At 36.5% G+C, this 22,922-nt stretch overlaps 1 protein-coding gene across 1 annotated transcript in view; it reads right to left on the reverse strand.

Annotated features, from left to right (window-relative positions):
• Nucleotides 1–22,922, reverse strand: part of LOC150098807 (sphingomyelin phosphodiesterase-like) — a 120,817-nt gene that overhangs the window by 18,448 nt on the left and 79,447 nt on the right. The window contains exons 7-8 of the mRNA XM_090405756.1: nucleotides 19,504–19,586; nucleotides 3,953–4,145 (exon numbers count right to left, since the gene is read on the reverse strand). Coding sequence (XP_090261882.1) covers nucleotides 3,953–4,145; nucleotides 19,504–19,586 — 276 coding nt within the window. The remainder of the gene's footprint in view (nucleotides 1–3,952; nucleotides 4,146–19,503; nucleotides 19,587–22,922) is intronic.

A 22,922-nucleotide genomic window follows, 5' to 3' on the forward strand; every position in this document is an offset into this window, starting at 1 on the left:
TAAGAGAATTCAGGTCAAAACTATTAAAATAAATCATGATGGCATGAAAGATGAGCGAGTGGCATTGTATGGTGACTCCATTATTAAAGGTGTGCTAGAGGATAAAATGCACAAGGTAAGTTTTCCAGGCGGTAAAATGAGTAGAGTGATTGAGGCATTGGATATGAGGCGGGAGCAAGCAAAAGAGTTAATTGTATTAATTGGTACAAATGATTTGAGAGAGAGCAAAGAGCATCTCAGAATGAATGTCAGGATGCTGCTTGGAAAGATAAAAGAGAATAGTGTGACAGGAAGGGTAGTCAATGTGTTGCCTAGGTATGATTGTGGTGAAATGAGGCAGAGAGCAAGGATTATGAATGATATTCTGGCTGAAATGTGTGAGGGAGTACAGTTTGTTAATGTGTGGAATGAGTTTGAGGGACGAAGTGAGCTGTATGGGAGCGATGGACTGCATTTGAGTGGTTTATGGTGTGAGTCGCTTGGAGAGACTGCTGCTGGAAGGTAGAGAAGTGAATAGAGAGAATGAATCAGATCGAGAGGGGAGTGGTGTGGAAGAGCAGGAGAGTAAGACAGGAGAGATTGAAGAAGTGGAAATGAATGGGGAAGTGAGTGGTATGAGTATAGAAAATGAGAGAATGGGTGTGCAAGAAGAGCAGGGAAATGTGGAAGCTCAGGGTGGTACACAGCGTGAGAAAGGTGGATGCTCCAAGAGAAGGTGAGAGCATGTGTAGGCAGGAAAGAAAAGGGATGATCAGAGATCAAGAGGAAACAGATGAAACTGAAAAGGGTTCTAAAATGAAGAAGCAGAAAGGGAAATGGCCCCAGTCCAGCATGGAGAGATCACATCGAGTGAGTGGTATCAGTGGAACTAGCTCCAGAAATGAGCTGTCATGTTTGTATACCAATGCTAGAAGTATAAGAAACAAGGCGGATGAAATGGTTGCACTAATTGCGTCTGTTCACCCAAAGATTGTTGGAATAAGTGAGACATGGTTAGATGAGGACGACATCCTGACAGGAATAGAGATGGAAGGATATGATATGTTTCGTGAGGATAGAAGGGGTAAAAAGGGAGAGGGAGTGCTATTGATGATAGAAAAAGAGTTATGTCCATACAAAGTAGAGATGCAAGAGAGAAATAGGGCCAATGGTTTTGAGGCAGTATGGTGTGAGATAGAGGTGAATAGAATCAAATACTTGGTGGGATGTTGTTATAGACCTGGTAATGTGGATGGTTGGTGATAGTGAAATGTATAGTCAAATAAGCCAAGCAAATAAGAAAAGGGTAATCATTATGGGTGATTTTAATTATGGCAATATACACTGGAATGAAGGGATAGCAACTGGAAGTAAAGAAAATGAGTGTCTTGAATTTTTGAGGGATTACTACCTCAGACAGTATGTAACAGAGGGCACATGAGGATTAAGGGTCTTGGATTTGGTCATCTCATCAGAGGATGTAATTATAAATGAGGTGTCAAATCATCCACCAATTGGTGAAAGTGACCATGAGGTGATTACCTGGGTGGTTGCCAGCAGTGCAAGGACCCCTGTGAAAAAAGGGTATATGTGGAACTACAAGGGGGGTGATTATGACAGCTTTCGGATGTAGCATGGAATGAGGAGTTAGCTGGAAAAGAGATCAATGCAGCTTGGGAGTTTTCAAAACTATTTAGTAGATGCAATGTCTAAATGTATTCCAAGGGTGAGAAGGTTAAATAAGGTAGGTGTGAGATGGATGAATAAAGAGATTAAGCATGCGATACAGAGAAAAAGGGCATTGTGGAGGCAGCATAAGAGAAGTGGAAGTAACCAATTTCATGAGGTCTACAAAGACCAGGCAAGGAGAGTGACTTGGGTGAGAGTAGCTAAAGAGAGGTATGAACAGCAGTTAGCTAATGAAGTCAAAAAGAATCCTAGGGAGTTCTTTCGATATGTAGCCAGCAAAAGAAAGAATGATTATGGAAGGATGGCATTGATTGGAGGAAATGGTATAAAGACAGCTGTTGCAGAATGTGTGATGGAGATACTTAATGAGCAGTTCATAAAGATCTTTCAATCTTGTGAATGTGACTTCATGGAGAGAATGAGAGCAGTTGATGATGGGGAGGAGAGACTGACTGTAAGTGAGCAAGAGGTGTTGGGAGTTGAGTAAACTAGATGTTAATAAGGCTGTGGGACTTGATAATATATCACCGCGTATTCTGAAGGAATGTGCCAGAGAGTTGACACCTGCCTTGACATATTTTTTTAATACAAGTCGTGCACTTGGTCAAGTTCCTAAAGAGTGGAAGGAGGCCAAGATTGTGCCACTTCATAAAGGAGGGGATCGAACTCAAGCATCAAACTATAGGCCTATCTCTGTGTCAGGTGTTGTGGTTAAGTTGTTGGAGAAGCTTGTGAGAACTAGGATCCAGAGTTGGATTGACAACAATGGTATAATCTTTGATGGACAGCATGTATTTGCTAAAGGGAGGTCGTGTTTTAGTAATCTACTTACTTATTACAATAAAGTGACTGCTTCCTTGGACAGAGGAGAAGGATACACAGTAATATACTTGGATTTCGCAAAGGCTTTTGATAGAGTACCCCATGATAAGTTGACAGTCAAACTAGAGAGGATGGGGTTGGATATTGTGATTAGTGCATTGGATTGGAGACTGGCTATCTGATAGGTATCAACAAGTTGTGTATGGGGGGGTGCGATATCCAGGAAAAGGAAAGTCACTAGTGGAGTGCCTCAGGGGTCTGATTTAGGGCCATTACTATTTAACTTGTATATTAATGATATTGGAGAAGATTTGGATGGAGATATTCAGTTGTTTGCAGATGATGCAAAGTTGGGACGAACCATAAAGAGTAGTGAAGATGTTGTGGCCTTGCAAGAAGACTTGAATAAATTGGGTGATTGGGCACGGAAATGGGGATGCGAGTTCAATGTTGCAAAATGTAAGGTTTTAAAATTTGGAAAACAAAGATGGGATGCAGAATTTATGCTTGGTGAGGATATATTGTCGGAGGTGGAGGAAATATGAGATCTGGGGGTGATAGTGGATAAGGATCTGAAATTTAGGGGACACAGCCAAAATTGTGAAGACAGCACAAAATCTTCTGGAAATGATGCAGAGAACAATGACTTGTAGAAATAGGAAGATTCTTGTTTCATTGTATAGGGCTTTGATTAGGCCACACATGGACTATTGTGCCCAGATTTGGTCACTGGATTTTCAGAAGGATGAAGAGATGTTGGAAAGGGTCCAAAGGCGACTGACTAAGGTAGTTTCTGACCTCTGGAATGTTGAGTATGAGGAAAGATTGAGAAGATGTAATTTGCAGAGTCTGGTGGAGAGAAGGAAGAGGGGAGATATGATAGAGACCTATAAGTTGGTAAGGGGTTGTTATAAGATCAATGGTGGAGAAGTTCTACAGAGAATAGTGGGAGATCAGGGGAGAACCAAAGGTCATCCCTGGAAACTGTATAAAGAGGGTGTGAGTAGGGGAGTGAGAAGCAGGTTTTTTACGTGCAGAGTTGTGAATGATTGGAATGCCTTGCCCGAGAGTGTGGTGTCTGCAAGGAGTTTGAGTGTGTTTAAGACATGGTATGATGAGATGTGTGTGTGTGATAAAAGGACCTCCCAGATGAGTCTTTGGCTCCATGAGGTCTTGGGAAATAATAATAATAATAATAATAATAAAAAGTATTAAGTGCATACTAAAAGATTTGACAAATATAGTAAGATAAGAGAAATTAGAAATATATGAAGAAACCACCAAGCTAACCACAAAAAAGCCTAAGATGTTTTTTCTCATTACATGGGTTGATAGAAAGAATGATTATGATGAATAATGACAGTGGTAAAGTAAATATATCAAAAGAAATAGTACAATTATTAGGCCAAAATAAAATGCAATTAACAGAAAAGTAGTATATTATTCAGAAATCTGTATTTACCCTAGAGCTACCTCTGTAATTGCCGTCCACAATATATATTCTATATGCTGGATCACCACTCTCATATGTAGTCACACTAGGTCCCACATAGGCTATACTGACTGGTCTTGACAAAGTAGATTCATCGTAGAATATTTCAAATTCATCCATATGTGTGTGTCCATAAAACTGGGCTGTAATAGTATGTTCATATCTATGGAAAAATAAATGATATACTTTCTGTTATTCTTTTGACATTTTTTATACTGTAGTTATGAGATAATTACTGTCTAGAGATAATTCTTGGTGATGCAATCTGTTTTGATGCAATGATATTATAGAAGAAAGAACATTAAAAGAAGGACTCATCTTGGTATCAAAATTTATTTGAAAGAAGGATAAAATATACATATTTTATTATTATTATTAACACCAGACCTCCATGGAGTCAAAAGACTCATTGCAAGAAGCACACACCATTACACAAAAAGCCCACCAAACTGTGCTTTAAACTCATTCAATGTATCTGCATTCACCACAATGTCAGGCAAACCATTCCATTGACCAACCACTCTCCATACAAAGAACCTACTTCTTATGTCCCTGCTCACACCCTCTGTTTTACACCAAATAGGCAAAGTAATGGTTGCAATATGAAATTTCTAAAAAGTTTGGCAAGTGATCAATAGCTTAAGACCTCAGCATGAGATGCAGTGGCACTATCTAAGAGACGAAGTCTACAAAACATTCATATGGTGTAGATGATGATGATGGTAGTGGCAGTTTGCTGTAGTTGGTGGATTAAGTGGTGGAGACAGAGATTTGTAGTGGGTGCCCTCCCTCAATGAGGCTTTTGACTTCTTGGAGGTCTCACGTAATAATAATAACAACAACAACAACAATAATAATATATTATTATTATTTTCTTGGTCTTTCTGTAGGAAGTAGTCAAAGACTTCCTAGAGACTTCCAACAGATTCACAACCACCTCTAATAATCTATTCCACCCATTCACCACCATCTAAACAAAAACAAAAAAAAAAAGTCGTCCTAATACCCTTGTTAACCACACTCTTTCACAATGTCCAGGGGTGACCCTTTGTTCTTGCCTTTCTTGATGTATTGGAAAACAAAAAAGTCTTAAGTGTCAATACTATAAAACCCCTACAATAACTTATATGTTTCTATCACACCTCTTTTTTTCGTCTGCCAACTAGCCTATGTAATCCATAGACCTTCAGTCTATCATCATCATCTCATCTCATCCGATTGGTAACGGGTTGAGTCGACTAAGAAGAAAGGTTCTCCACTTATCGTGATCTTTAGCCATCTCAATCATGACTCTATAGCTGGGTAGATGTGAATGTTCTTTCAGTAACTTTATCCAAGTACTTCTTGGTCTGCCTCTAGGTCTTTTTCTTCCTATATATCCATTCAGAGCTAAATATGGGAGTCTATGAGGGGCCATTCTCTGAATATGACCAAACCATCTCAGTTGATGCTTAATGATTGTGTCTATTATATCATCTGGGAAGTTTAAATCTGTTCTGATTTGATCATTAGTCTTGTGTTGCATCCAGTGGATGTTATTAATTTTTCTGAGGCATTTCATTTCAAATGCTTGAAATTTCTTGATTGGTTGTTGAATTAATCTCCAGGCTTCTGAAGCATAAGTAGCCGTTGGGATAATAATTGTTTTATATAATTTTAATTTTAGACTCATTGGGATTTTTTTATTTTTCCATATTTTGTTTAGTTTATTCATATTGGTCCAACCTAGGTTTAGCCTGTGTTTTACTGTTTCCATATTGTTGAGGTTACTAGATATAAGACTGCCAAGATAAGCATATTTATCTTGGCTTGGTTGGTGGATAGGGAGATGAAGTTTAGGGGGCACATTGCAAAAGTAGCTAAATCAGCTCATCAACTCACTTGGTTGTTGAAAAATATCTTGACGAGCAGAGACAAGCAAGTTATTGTACCTCTGTACCGAGCCTTGATAAGACCTCATCTCGACTACTGTGCCCAGATTTGGTCGCCCTCGGTTCCTTCTTGATCGGGGAGGAGGTGGAGAGGATCCAGAGGCGAGTGACTAAGATGATAGCAGGTCTATGGAATGAACCATATGAGAACAGGTTGAAGATTTGTGGGTTGCAGAAACTAGTTGATAGGCGGAAAAGGGGAGATATGATTGAGACATTCAAATTGCTAAAGGGATTCTATAGGATTAATTCAGGATATTTTTGAGATCAGGACTGGTGGTGGGAGAACTAGGGGACACCTATGGAAGCTGGGCAAGAGTGTGGTTAGCAGGGGTGTTAGAGCTGGGTTCTTTACTTTTAGAGTGGTAAATGAGTGGAATAAGCTGCCAGAGTCTGTTGTGGGTGCTATGGCAGTGAGTGAGTTCAAGGCAAGGTATGATAGATACTGTGAGAATGTCGTATAGTTGTGTGGACATGATGTTTAGGGCCTCCCTCGATGACTCCCTGGAGTCGCCTGAAATAATATTAATAATAATAATAATATTTATTAACTTGTTCCAGCAGGTGATTTTCAAGATTTATAGAAATATTTTCTTCTTCTCTACCTATCTTCATTATTTTTGTTTTATGAAAATTTATTTTCATACCATAAGGTTTACAAGCATCATTTAAAATATTAATAGTTTTTTCTAGCTGTGGTTTAGAATCTGCTAAAATAATGATATCATCCGCTTATTTTATGTGATTAATGTTGTACCATTGATTTTTACACCTGGTTCATCAGAACGCAATTGGAAATCATCAGTGCAAAATGTTAGAACTTTAAAAATTCCAGACTTCGACACTGACCATGAACTACTAGCAGCAAAAATTAAACTAAAATTCAAGTATCGTAAATCATGAGCTCCTATCAACAAAGTGGACCTGTTCAAAACTGAAAGAGAAATCTATGCAAGATAATTATCAGACACTAATAGGAAATGAGTTTAGAAGATTATCCTATGACAATATAGAAAATACATGGAATCAAGGTAAAAAAATTGTTACAAGTACTGCAAGAAATATACTCGATACAACATCAAGACCAAATCATGAATGGACAACCCCTGAAATTCTAAATACTTTAGAAGAAAAAAGAGCAACGAAGCATATAATAAATATAAAAAATACAGAAGAAAATAAACAACATTATAAGAATCTTAAAAACAAAATTGATAAAATGTGCATATCTGCCAAAAATAACTGGTTGGAGGAAAAAGCAAAACTGTGCAAAGAAGCTAATAAAAGAAATGATAATAAAACGGTATACAAAATTATCAAAGAATTAACTAAGATCTATAAAGATAAACCATTAACAATGAAAGATAAAAACAATCTAGAAACTGGGTCAATACAAAATATTAAAATAATTTGGAAAGACTACTATCAAACATTATTTCAAAAAGAACAGGAGGAGGAAAGTATAACAGAAAAGATGATATATGAAAAAGCACCACCCATAACCTCAGCAGAAATTATAAATGCAATAAACCAAATGAAACTTTCAAAAGCTACAGGTAAAGATGAAATATCTATACAACTATGGAAATATGGTGGCAAGGAAGCCATTAATTTCTTAATGAATTTATTTAATCAAATTCTTTATACTGGAGTAATTCCAACTGACTGGAAAATAGGAATTATTATACCAATTCACAAAAAAGGAGACAAAAGAATATGTGAAAATTATAGACCCATAACACTCTTAAGTCATAATTATAAACTATTCATTCAAATTATACAAAAGAGGTGCTTACAGAAAAATCATAGAGAAAAACCAAGCAGGATTCAGGCTACATAGATCCACTATAGACTATATCTTCACCATTAATAATATAGCAGAAAAATATTGGGAATACAACCTGCCCATATACTGTTATTTTATAGATTTTAAGCAAGCCATTGATTCAGTTAATAGAAACAAATTGATTACTATCCTAAAAAACGTAAAAATGGATTCTGATATTTTAACATTTATTACAAATTATTATGGAGACACCAAAGCTTTTGTTAAAACAAACAACATTAAAACCGAGAATTTCACAGTCGAGAAAGGTGTAATGCAAGGATGCCCTCTCTCACCTCAACTCTTTATCACCTTCCTAGAAGAAGTCTGTAAAACCATAACTTCAGTCTATATGTGTATGCCATAGTCCAAATGGCCATATCAAAGCCTGTGTGCATGTGTTTTTCAACATTCCAGCAATTTGATGAGCTGTTATAACTACCTTTGCAATATGCATTCTAAACTTCGATTCCCTCTCCATGATCACGTTCAAAATCCACAGCCACATCCATTTTATGTATTCCAGTTTCATATTGGAATGATCAGAAGTCTCACCATTGCCCTAACCATCTGGCAGAGTGAGAAAAAACACGATGTCTTGCATCAATTTTTGCTTGCATATCAGCAGATGTACTACATATCACCAAATCTGCATAGAGGGGAGGGGAATGGAAAAAAAAACTAATAGGTTTGTTTTAGAATATATTAGAAAACAATAATTTTAAAAAAAGTTAATTTGGTTGGTATATTTATTATTATTATTATTCAGGCCTCCATGGAGTCAAGAGACTCATTGTGGGAGGTACTTCTTAGGAAACACAAAGTCTATCATACCACCCCCTTGAACTTATTGACTGTTCTTGCTCTCACCACTCTCTCAGGCAATGCATTCCACGGTTCAACCACTCTCCACGCAAAGAAACCACTCCTCACCCTCTTGCCCACAGCTTCCTTTCATAACTTCCAGGGATGGCTCCTTGTCATTGCTCCTTCCCGCCATTCCACCAAGTGAAAGAACTCCCCAATGTCTACCCTGTAACTGCCTCTCAACAGTTTAAAAGTCTTGATCATATCACTTCTCCTTCTTCTATCCACCAATCTCTGCAGTCCACATTCCCTCAGTCGGTCCTCATAACTGACATTGTACAGTCCTGAAACCATCTTTGTTATCTGCCTCTTTACCTTTTCCACAGTTAATTTATCCCCTTAAAATCCTGGGGACTTGAGAAGAATAGTCCAAGTGTGGTCTGATCAGGGTCTTATACAACGGAATGATAACTCTTTTATCTCTATGGGTCAGCATCCTTCTCAGTATTGCAGCAATCCTTTGTGTTACCTTCACCACCTTTGCAATATACTCCCTGAATTTCAGTTTTCTATCAATCATACCCCCCCCCCCCAGATCTCTTGTCTCCCCTACTTCCTCCAGTATAGCTCCTCCAATCAAGTATGCAGCCACCCATCGATGTATCCCAAACCAAACTTTAAGACTTTACATTTTGCTGCATTAAACTGACACCTCCATTCATTTGCACGTCTATTATTCAAATCCTCTTGCAGGGCTGCCACATCTGTACTATTACTAATAACCCTTCCCAGATTCACATAATCTGCAAACAACTGAATATTCCCTTGCAATCCATTGACAATGTCATTAGTATAAAGGTTGAGCAATACAGGTCCCAGTACTGAGCCCTGTGGAACCCCACTTGTAATCATCTCTGCTTCCTTGATATTGCCCCACCATACAGAACTCTCTGATACCTATCAGACAATCAATCCTGAATCCAGTTGACTTACCCGACATTTAAACCCATGTACTGCAACTTAAATATCAGCTTATCATGTGGCACCCTTCAAATGCCTTTGCAAAATCCAAAAAAATGGCAGTATATGCCTTTTCCTCATCAACTGCTCTTGTCACTTTATTATAAAAGGCAATCATATTACTAAAGCAAGAGTGCCCCTTAACAAATTCATGTTGATTCTCACAGATAACATTACCTTCGTCTGAAAGGTGTTAATATGTGAACCATCATTAATCAGCCATGTGAGAATGGGGAATAGAAAGCTAAAAAAGGACAGATGTGAAAAGAAATACATTTCATTATTAATAATTAACATTTGTAATATTATATATGTGCCCTATAAATTGCTGGGTTAAGAGAATAACATGTGATTCTATAAACTCTAGACATAATGATGGCATAATTAACTTATGAGGAGAATGAAAGAGATTTGTTTGAGAAGTATAAATAACTAACCAATAATAAACAGCAGCTGTATACATTTCGTAGCTTTGAAAATAAATACAGGGAGGAGATTAATCCAATGAACTAATAATGTTGATAGGTAATTCATCTAGGTATGGCAGTAATGCATGTAGGTTGATGGAATAACAGATCAGCTTGTACAATTGATTGTCTTTATCATGTGTATTTACTTCTATGTTTTATTTATATTTTGCTTGGTTGTACAAGGATTTTCTTTTATTAACTGTATAATATAAAAAATGTATAACCAGTATACACTTTTTACATGGTAATGTATATATAAATAATTTCCAGTCCTCATCGGAATTATCCATCCTTTAGTGAATCCTCCTAAGTTCATTAGATAACATTTTTCTTTTTTGTCTTCTGTCTTATCAACAATAGATATCTCGCATTCCAGTATCTTGTTAGCAAACAACAGATGGGTCCACTTCTTATAATATATAGAGGGATTCAGTTTTCTTTGGGAATAGACTTTTCTTTTAGAAAATTCAAATGAAATTGGTCTTATAGCATGAAAAACATTCTATCCTCAACAAACATTATACAGTAGAAGCAAGAAAAACAATTTTAATGTATCAGAAAATACAGTATAGATACATTTAGAATCTATGTACTATATTTAGTAACAATTAGTGTAATTAATTGTTATATATTAATTACACTAATTATTACACCATCCATAATTATTATTATTATTACACCATCCATGAAGTTGGTAGACTCATTGTGGGAGGTTCATTTAACTGACAACATGCTGATCATACTCAATCTTAAAGTCCTTATCACTCCTTGCATTAACAACATACTCCAATAATGCATTCCATCACTGACAATTCTCCATGTAAAAAAATCTACTCCTCACACCCCTCTTTACCACATTCTTGCATAACTTCCAAGGAAGGGCTCCGATTCTTCTTCCTTCTTGCCTTCTACTATTTTTACAATCTGCTAAGGATTAATCTGATAAAATCCCCTAACTAACTTAAATGTCTCTATCATATCACCTCTTTATTTCCTATGTGCCAAACTCTGCAATCAACAATTCTTCAATCTCTCTCTCTCCATAGCCAACATTCTAGAGTCCTGATAGTGTCTCGGTCATCTCTCTGGACCCTCTCCAATGTTTCACATCACATTGAAAACCAGGCGACCAAATCTGAGCACAACAGTCAAAGTGTGGTCTGACCAGTCATTTATATAATGACATTACGATGTGCAGTCTTTGTAACAGTTGCAATATGCCTTCTAAACTTCAGTCTGCTGTCAACCATCATTCCCAAATCTTGAATCTCATCCACTTCCTGCAGCACCATCAACATCGTACACAGCCTTATATTTCTGCACTCCAAAATGCAACACCTTGCACTTATTAATATTAAAACTACAACCACATTCCATCTTACCAATATACTATCTATTCCCATCCTCTGCAACTGGTACACCAACTTAACATGTGGCAGTCTATAAAACACTTTTGAAAAATTCAAGAATATGACTGTATATGATTCTCCTTTATCTAACACACTCAATACCTTATCATAAAATGATGCAAGTAAACTACTAAAACAAGACCTACAATTTACAAATCCATGCTGACATCATAAAGAATACTATGTTCATCAACCCCAATCTTGTATTCTATTCTTAACCAATCTCTCCAACACCCTAACTACAACTTCACTTATACAGACTACTCTATAATTGGAGACTTATGTCATAGAACCATGCTTATGAAGTGGTACTATTTTACCTTCTTTCCACTCCTTGGGATCACCTTCAGCACCAACATATAACAAGAAGGATCACCTTCTTTTTATATGCCCAACCAATTTGGCTAAACATTTCACAATCCAATATTCTACATTCCATTTCATTAAATAACCAGGTCGAGGACATAGCTAACTGTTCTGCACATTCCTTAAAAATACATGTGATATATCATCCACTTCCACAGCCTTATTAACCTAATCAACATCAGATACCTCTGATTATTTCATTTCTAATTCTCCGAATACTTGCCTCTCTTTTACATATTGCACAGCATCATTTACACCAATATGATATATGCTAAGTGCTCATTCAAGCATTCTACTATTTATTCACTCTGCTGACATGACTATCCACCAGCATCAATATGCCATAATTATTCTCCCTCTTGCTTGCCACATAGTAGAAGAATTCCCTGGAATTAACCTTGGCCTGACTAGCTAAATCCTCTCTCCTACTGCACGTTTTCTTTCTTTACCATGCTCATCACCTTCCTAGCCTGCATTTTCTTTTCCAACACAATTTGCTTGATTTCACCATTCATCCATTTCACTCCTATTCTATTTATTTGCTTAATCCTTCGAATGCAGTTATACATTGCTTTTATGAGATACTGCTTTATGAATTTCCATGCACTGTCAAAATCTTTTCTGCACAGCTCATATACCCAACATAGTGATGCTAGTTGACTAAAGAGCTTTCTATAATCATTCACCTTATAATTCCAAATATATCTCATTTTAGCAGTAACCTTTTCTTGTTTCCCTACTTCCCAAACAAGTATCTCATAATCACTCTCACCAACTTGTGGCAGTATTAATATCTTATTAACAATTACATCTTGTGAAGTTATCACCAAATTCAAAATACTGCAACCTTTAGCCTTAAGATATTATTCCTCAGAAATTGAACACACGCAACCCTCCTTATTTCCAGACACTATCTCCTTCTTCCGTTCTATATTCCTGTAATTAACGTCTTCCATCAGGATCACCTTCTTTTTATATGCATCAATTTGTCTAAACATTTCACAATCCAGTATTTTCTACATTCCCTGGCATATAACAGCATCCTATCAGATATACTGGCCTGTTAATTTCAACTTCACACCACACAGATTCAAAACCTGCACATGTATTATCAACTTCTACATTTTGTGAACACAATCCCTCTGCAATCATTAACAGCACTCTCCCTCCTCTTTTCACCTTCCTATCCTTCCAGAAAATTGTATATCCTTCCATTTCTTTTCCTGACATCACACCAATTATCTTTGGGCATACTGACTCAATCAATGCAACAAACTCATTATCATCATCATCAAATTCCTGATATATACCCTCAAGGGGTACAGGATATGATAGTACTACATGAAAAATTACGTCATTACTAACTTCCTATCTCCATTTTTCTCCAAATCAGTCTGTTACCATTCAAGACTCCAACATTATTGGATCTTATATTTCTGTCTTCTAAGGCACTTTTTACTGTATCAATCCACCTATATCTTGGTCTTCCTCTGGATCTTTTTCCTGCCAACCTGGCAGAGAACACTTGTTTTGCTAATCTTTTCTCTCCCATTCTATTTAAGTGACCATACCACCTGAGATTATCTCTGCTAATGTATTCCTGGATGCTGACAATATCAAGTTCTTTCCTAATATCCACATTTTTAATATGATATTGCCATTAATGCCATCTGTTCACACCTCTAATCTTTCTCAGGACTCTCATATCTGCAGTCTCTAGTCTTTGGTCAAGTGTTTTACTTCTGACCCAGCTCTCAGATCCATAAGTTAAAACTGGTTTGAACACTGTCTTGTATACAGCTAATTTAGTGTTCCGACTAATTTCTCTCTTATTCCATATAAATTTATTCAATTGATTTCCTACCATACCAGCTTTGTTGATTCTGTTGTCTATTTCCATATTTAATTTACCATCTTCACTAAAAATCGTGCCTAAGTAGCTGAAATGTTTTACTTGTTCTATAGGTTCTCCATTCACAATGCAGTTGATATTTTTAATGTTTCTGCCTATTTTCATTGTCTTTTTCTTTTTAATGCTGACCTTCATACCATGCAACAAACTCAGCTCTCTTATTTCGAATACTCCTTACATTTGTGTACAAACATAACAATCCCTGTGTCTTTGAGGCCATTCTACCAGCACCAACATTCTACTCTAGCCTTTATACTACACCTCTCACTTTGGTTTTGACCACTCCCATTTCTCTAATCCTGCATTCATACCTGTCTCATCCTTAGCTTTATGCATTGCATCACCTTGTCCTGCACAACTACATCTTCAACTTCATATCCATCTTCCTTCTGTTGCACAACCCATTTAGCTGTTCTATTTTTCCCAAGTATCCTTTGTTTATCAACTACATTAACTTCTTAATTCTATACCTTCTTAGTAAACAATAGCCTTTTTAATTGCCCAACATCAAACCCATTAAAATGCAACCCATCAACTTTAAATCATTCCAACTTTCCTCTAAATTTGCAACCCAAATTCCCTTTGCCTCACACAATTCAGCCGTCTTGATATTCATGATCTCTACTCTCCTTCTCCACTCGCTAGTGTCATATCTGGGAAACATGCTAATGACTTTTCTAACAACACTATTATCCTTAACCTTCCACAACAACTTCTTCAAAGTCTATCAACATTCCTTTTTTCATCAATTAAATCATTTGTGCTCACAACCGTCCCCCCCCCCCACAGACATGCAAGCAAAATAGATCTATTGTAGAACTAACACATTTGTCTTAACATCCTGTTTCAAATTTTCATAACTGCATTATAAATGCATAGCTATTTATAATGCAGTTATGCATTATAAATAGCTATGCATATGCATGTATGTATGTATATATTATAATTTGAAAGCAGCTTGAATTGCATTTGAGATTTTCAACATCTTTAAGACATTTCACAAATATTAATTTTGCAAATAAAATTCTACCAAAAAAGTTGCAGCTATCATAGCATATAATCTTTTTGAAAATATATGACTGCTTGAAGTGGAAGCAGCATGCATATAATAAAGCTAGTTCCTGCCAGTGATTTCTACACGTGCAGACACAGCCTGGTGCAAATGTGTTGATGCAGTATGCATCTTGTAATCTCCTCTTCCCAAATTGCATGACACCTTACACTTTGTCACATTAAAGTGGCAGCCTATTTAAGCTATCCTGCAGGACCTCCATATCATCTTTATTATTATCACTCTACCCAATTCTTTGCATTCTTGGCAAACAATACAAAACTATCACTGATGTACAAATTAAATAGCAGTGACCTAAGTAAAGAGCCAGCCCAGTTGTATGCCACTGGTCCCCAATCTTCTTCTGAATTCAATTCCCCCATATATTATTCTTTGATTCTATCCATAAGCCACTCTCTTTCCAATATCACCAGCTTCATATCCAATATCCCATTTGTTCCAATTTATGTAACAGGGTCGCATGCAGTATCCTTCTGAAAACCCCAGCAAAAGTCGAGCAGTATTACTATGTAGCCATCTTTATATAACTCAATTGTCGCTTTATTATAAAAGCTGAGCAAAGTATGGCATAACCTACCTTTTACAAAACCTTGCTCCTCCTAATTCTATGTTTTATCAACTTCTCTATCTTAACCACAACTCCAAAAATGCTGACTGGTCTGTAATTTGCTACCTCTGTCCTGGAACCTCCATTATGCAACAGAACTAATTTTGCTCTCTTTCTATTCCCCTACTACTTTCTCAGAATGAGGCTGAAATCAAACAGCTTTGTCAGAGGAACTACCAATTCCCTTGATCATTCTTTTATTATTATTAGATCTCTAGTATTAGGCCTGTAGGGAGTCAAGGACTCATCAAGAGAGGCCATACCTCACCCACACCAGCTGTCATGCCTTGTCTTAAACTCATATTAGATGCACTTACTACATCAACAGGCAAGCTGTTATGCTCACTCACAGCTCTATGAGAGAAAAATCTACCTCTTACCCCTTTCTTAAATGCACATCAACTTTGTTTCCATAGATGCCCATTTGTTTTATAGATCTCTATCTTATCACTCCTCTTTTTTCTGTCCATCTACCAGTGTGCACATTACACATACTCAAACTATCCTCATAATCTACATTCCATAATCCTGATAACATCTTTGTAGCCTTTTCACAGCTTCTTTATCCCATTGGAATCCAGGAGACCAAATCTACGGACAGCAGTCGGTGCATTTGCATCAAGACTTTTTTTGTTTTTTGTGATGCAAAATGATTTTGTCAATGTTTGTTTCAACATTACAATTATCCTCTGCATTGTATTTGCTATTTTTGTTATGCGACCTTTGAACTCCAACTTTCTATCCACCATAACTCTAAGATCTCTAGCCTCATCAGTTACTCCAAGCATAATCACACCAATATAATATGCTGTTGGATATTGCATCACACCAAAGTACATAATTTTATGCTTATAATATCGAATTCATTGCCATTATCATTTGTCCATACCTCCAGTCTATTTAAATTATTCTGTAAATGCTGTATTTACAGGATAATTTGAATTCTAGTTGCTCTGCCTATCTTTGTACCATCAACAAACAACTGAAGATCTCCTGTCAGCTCCTTTCCAATATCATTAATGTATCGATTAAACAACACTGCTCCAAGGACCAATCCCTGGGTCTTTGGAGCAGTGTTGGAGCACACCATTGGTCACCTTAAATCTGGCAGATTCACATCTCACATATATCACTTTCCAATACCTGTCCATCAGCCATCCACTTATCTAAGCCAATCATTTATATTCCAATCCCATATTCTCTAATTTATGCATCAGTCTTTCACATAGTATCCTATCAAACAGCTTAGCAAAGCCCAACAGTATCATAGTGCATTCATTCCCTTTATCCAACTCAGCTGTGACATTATTATAAAATATGAGCAAATTGCTCAGAACACAACCTTCCATTAACAAACTTATGCAGGTCCTTGAAAAGTATATTTTGTTTGTCCATTCATTTCCATATGTGAGTTCTTACTAACTTTTCTAAAATCTTTACAGTTACTCCAGAGATACAGATAGGTCAATAGTTAGACATGTCATTCTTTGCACTATCCTTTTGCAATGGGATTATCATGCATTTTTTCCATTCCTGTGGGATTTTTCCTGAGTTAAATTATACAAACATGTCAAGGGCTTAGCTAGTTTGGCTGAACAATCCTTTAGCATGTGCTGATATCCCATCTGTTTCAATTTTATTGAATTCTTATCCAGGTTATGTAGCAGCTCCAAAACCTCTTTCTTGTGTATCTCTATCACTTCATCCAGCATAGTAGTAGCACTGTGCACTATGTTACATAATGCAAGGTTGGTAGATCTTGGTGATGTGAGCACTCTATTTGAACTACCTCATCTGCTTCTGATACTAGAGTACCGTCTGCATTCTATAAATTTATTATTTTTCCACAGTCATTCTTTTATTTGCAGAATAACAATAAAATTCTTTTGAGTTGGCTTTAGCTTGTGCAGCTTATTTCTTTTCCTAGTCCAACTTATCTTTCTGTACAATACTTGTAACTTTCCTGGCCTGAGCTTTATACATTTCATGACTCATCTCACTCTTATTGTTACGATATTCCTTCCACATCATTTTCTTCCTCTCTCATTAAACAAGAGATGTTATGGATCTCTTGTTTAATGAGATTGCACATCCATTTCACTCTCACTGTATTTGTTCTTTGAACCCTAGTGACACATTCAGATACTGCATCATTTAAGCATCTTTTCAAAGTTCCCAAGCACTGCTGATATCCTTCTCAATCAACAACTGATACCATAGAACCACAGATAGTATTCTCCTGAGTTTTTCATAATTTCAAGATTTTTAGCTCAGCATATAACCTGTCCTGATTGAAACATCCACATTGCTTGCTACTTCCTAGGTCAGTACTGCATGATCACTGTTATCAACTGGTAACAGTGATCATGCCATACTTTTGCAAAATTGTCAAATTCTTAATAAGCCACCTTCTGATGCTGTGATCAAATCTAACACTATTTGTTTGAGTTGCTTTGTTCACATGCTGCTTAAGAAAGTTATCATGTAGCAGCTCAATAAATTCGCCTTTGGAAATTTGTGCAGAAAGAAGGCAAAACAAGTTAGGATAGATATTTCCAGTTATAGACTAGTCTGTATATTTCCAGTTCTGATTGGTCAGCCAAACCCAATTGGATTTGGCTGAGCATTTTCTGTTTTTTTTAATTTTATTTTTAGATAGTCTGTAAATGGACAGTGATGCACTACTAAGCCTAACATGTTAAAAGATGAAAAAATGAGATGTTTGTAAAATATAGATCTTGTTTTATCAATTTACTTGCATTTTATGATACACAAAATAAATGTTTTGGATAAGAGAGACTCATGCATAGTGATATTCTTAGACTTCACAAGGGCATTTGATAAATTATCACATGGCAGGTTAGTATATTAGTGGTAGCAAAAGGAATGAAAATAAATTGATCAGATGGAAAGGAGACTGATTATCTGAAACAAATTGTGTATGGGGAAACAATGCCCCCAGAAAATGAAGGTAACCAGGGACTATACTGTTTAACTTATCTGTTAATTATATTTCATGATAGGGGATATTCAGGTGTTTGTTATTGATGCAAAAACTGGGAAGAGCTGTACGGAGTGATGCCAAGGAGGAATTCAGGGGAATTTAAATCGATTTTCAGATTGAACGAATCAATCAGGTTGCAATTTTAAGGTCAATAATTGCATTGTATTTTGAAGTGCAAGGATTAGGGCTGTGTACTACAGACTGCTCTTAATATAACAAACGCTGTTAAAAAAAACTCTTTCACTGTAACGAACTATGAAAAATCCCAGCCAAATCCTCAGTTACAATGTCATGCTAAAAGAATTACATTACAGCAAACTAGTATTATTATTATTAACATCCAACTTCCATGAAGTCAGAGACTCACTGTTGGATGATTCTGATTAGTCAGCCAAACTATCCAACTGAACAAATTTCTGTAGTCTCTAAGAGTTTTCTATAGTGAGAGTTGACTACATATATGTGTGTGTGTGTGTACTGGTGAAAATGTGCTTCAGGACTCGGACATGGAATAATGGTCAACTGATGTCTTAAGTTCACAACACACATTGCAAGTATTGCAAAGACTACACTATGCATTGCTGCTGCAATAAGGAACACACTGACATACAAATTTGGTCACTTGATTTCTGTTGCAATGTAGTAACTTTGTAGACATTTCAGAAATGAGAGACTAAGACAATATCAGGCTCCTGAAATGTTGGTTATTGGGAGAGATTGAGCAAGTGTAAATTGCAGTTTTGTTGCAATTTATGAGATTAATATGAAAGAAATTATACACAGAATGGAATGGGAGGCTATCCCTGAAAGATGTCTAAAGTTGTGGTGAAAAGACAATCAGGAATAGATTTATAAGTGCAGTGAAACAGTGGAATGTACTACCAGCATGTGTTGTGAATGCCAATAATATAATTGAGTTTAAGGTTCAATATAATAGATAAATTATTGATGAGCAGAATCTCTTCAGTGAGTTTTTAACTCTACTGAAGTTTGCAATGATAATAATAAGTTATTTCGCTATACCTATTTATTAAGTAATTCATATATGTCATAACCGATTATTTGTACTATATATATTGTTTAAGAACTTTGTTTTACCTATTTATAATTCTGTAATAATTGTAGCTCCATACTTTAAGGCAGTCATTTGATCCTGGTGGTATGTGTCCAATGATATGGACCTGTTTTAAATTAAAAAAAAAAAAAATAGACTGTTAATAGTGAAATATTAATAGTAATATAAATATAAATCTGTCAGAATAAAATCAGGTACAGTGGATATCTGCTTAACATGATGTAGCTTACTGTGATTTTTATTTTTTTTGGAACACATTAAAATAATCAAATCTGCTTGACTATGTTAGCCAGACTGGCTGACCGAGTGGTTAGCGTATCTGCTCTCCAGCGAAAAGTCTGCAGATTCAAATCCCACCGTGGGCATGAATGTTTATGATTGTCTTTGGAAATGCTAGTGATGGTGGTTGGTGGTGGTGGTGTAGTTGCAGTCAGTTGGTGGAATGAGTGGCAGAGACAGAGTTGTAGAGCAGGTGTCCTTCCTCGATGAGTCTTTGGACTCCCTGGAGGTGTGTAATAATAATAATAATAATAATAATAACAAAAACTGAGGCATAGGAATTTATTAATTTTTATTATCTTTTCACTTGAAATGAGTGCAATTTCATGCCACCTATTATCAACAAGTTATGTACAGGATGTTTCAAATTAAAGTATCCCTATTTAGAGCAATCTGCAGAATGAACTAATTAATAAAATATCATCAAACTTGGTGGATACCCTAACCAGATCATGGGAAGAGATTTTGACAGAAAACAAAACAAAAAAAAATTAAAAATTAACCAATATTATTGGTTATTTTTGAATATTTTTCAAAACTATTTCAAGAATTTTCTTCGGTGAACAGGAGAAAATTAGATTAATGTGATCCGGATAGTATGCGATTGTGAAATGATTCAGAGTCAATAACAAACAAAGTTATTCAATGATGTTTATCCTATGCAAGGATGGCATGCAAAATTGTGAAGCTTCCACATTTTTTGGAGAGAGGAGGCAGAACAAGAAACTATTGCTGGAAACTGTGTAAGGAGGGCGTGAGCAGAGGAGTTAGAAGCAGATTCTTTGCACAAAGAGTGGTTGGTGAGTGGAATGCATTGCCTGAGCATATTTGAATATAGACACATTGAATCAGTTTAAGGCACAGTTGGATGAGCACTGTGTGCAATAGTGCATACCTCCCACGATGAGTCTCTGACTCCATGGAGGTCAGATGTTAATAATAATAATAATAAAATAATGCAATACAAAAAACATATCATAAAGTGCTGACATGCTGCAAGGGGATCTTTGGAGGTGGCATTCAATGTGTTGGCTTTTGTGCAGACCAATAGCTAATAGTACTATCATACATCACTGTCTACAGTAGAATGCAACTGATTTGTTGAAAGATTTCACATATGATGTGCAATTTTGTCTTTCAAATCTACCAGGTGATGAACTTTACTTCGATACACCATGCTTCTGAGGTAGCCCCAAAGTCAAAATCAAAAAGAAACGAACATGATAGAAATGTTGAAACAATAATTGTTGAACTTCATGTCCTATGTGGGGAGATGCTCCATCTTGTATCAATACTGGTGTGTTTGGACATCCTCTTTGCTGCAGTTGCAGGATGATAAAACAGCTTAACATTTGAAACAATCCTGACTGTAAAGTAAGGCTCACTCCTTCATTTATGCTGCCTTAGAGTTCATAGAATATGCAAAATTCACTATTTTTTCTTGCTCACAGTGTCATATTTCCCCTATTGAACATTTTTTTAAAAACTAATTTTAAACATTTGGGGGTATTTCATGCACTGGTTCCCTACAGATTGCTCTGAATAAGGATACTTTAATTTGCAACACATGTACGTGGGAGTCAAGCACCAATCCAACAAGATTTCACATAGCAAAATAAATATTAAGCAGAAATACACACTCAATGTATTTTTTCATGACCATCGAAATATTGAGACACCTTTTGTGTATTTCATTAGAAGGTGAGTCAGCTGATCTCATACAGAGTTGGAAGGATTTCTTCTCCAAGAAAATTTGGTTTTTCATTTTCCAGAACAGGCAAGCTGGTTAAAAATACTCTTGCAATTAGCAGCATAATACATTGGCTTCATAGCCTCAGTTTAGTTTGCTTAATTCAAAGCAAGTCATCCCAGTCCTGTTTTACTTTAGGGCAGTGTTTCCTCACTTGTGGTCCATGGACTACTTGCAGCCTGTGAGAAGCAGTCCTCCAAGAGCTATTCATCTAAATATAACCACAGATAAACGTGATTCAAAAATCTTTACATGTATGATACTTATTTTTACAACCAATAAAACCAAGTTATCTCTACTTTACGTTTATTGTTTTATGTAGTTGTTTTTTTTGTTTCCTTCTCCTGTATTGTTATTTTATTATTATTATTATTACTATTATTTTTATTATAAATGCCAGACCTTCATGGAGTCAAAAGACTAATTGTGGGAGGTACACAATACATACGCAAAGCTCATCAAATTGTGCTTTCAACTTATTCGATGTGTCCATGTCACCACACTCAAAGGCAACGCATTCCACTCACCAACTGCTCTCCATGAAAAGAGAACCGGCTATTTATTCCTTTGCTTACACCCTCCTTATACAGTTTCCAGGAAGGCCTGTTGCTCTACCTCTACTCCCATTCTATGAAAAATTTCTTCTGCATTAACCTGATAAGGCCACACCATCAACTTGACTCATTATTATTATTATTATTTTATTATTATTATTAAGCAAGCCTGGTTGGCTGAGTGGTTAGCTTATCCACTCTCTAGCCAAAAGGCTGCGGGTTCAAATCCTGCCGTGGGCATGGATGTTTGTGATTGTCTAGGGAAAAACTAGTGGTGGTGGTAGTCAAGCGGTAGATGGCGTTGAGGCAGTTGTGATCAGATGGTGAATAATTAGTGAAAGAGTGGTGGAGACAGTTGTAGTGCCCTCCCTCAGTGGGCCTTTGGACTCTCTGGAGGTGTCAAATAATAATAATAATAATTATTACTCAAGACCCCCATGGAGGCAAAGACATCTGGGAGGTCCTTTTATCGTACACACAGCTAATCATACCATGCTTTAAACACACTCAAATTCTCTGCTGACACCGCACTCTCAGGCAAGGTATTCCAATCATTCACATCTCTGCATGAAAAAAAAACCCTGCTTCTCACTCCCCTACTCACACCCTCTTTATAGTTTCCAGGGATGACCTCTGGTTCTCCCATATTTACTGTAGAACTTATCCAGCATTGATTCTATAACAACCCCTTAATAACTTGTAGGTCTCTATCATATCTACTCTCTTCCTCCTGTCCACCAGACTCTGCAAGTTGCATCTTCTCAATCTTTTCTCATACTCAACATTCCAGAGGTTAGAAACTACCTTAGTCAGTCGCCTCTATACCCTTTCTATCTCTTCGTCCTTCTGAAGGACAAAG

Source organism: Typopeltis vanoorti, chromosome 15, assembly GCF_054136105.1.
Source record: "Typopeltis vanoorti isolate ZY-2024b chromosome 15, IOZ_Tvanoo_1.0, whole genome shotgun sequence".
NCBI lineage: Eukaryota > Metazoa > Arthropoda > Arachnida > Uropygi > Thelyphonidae > Typopeltis > Typopeltis vanoorti.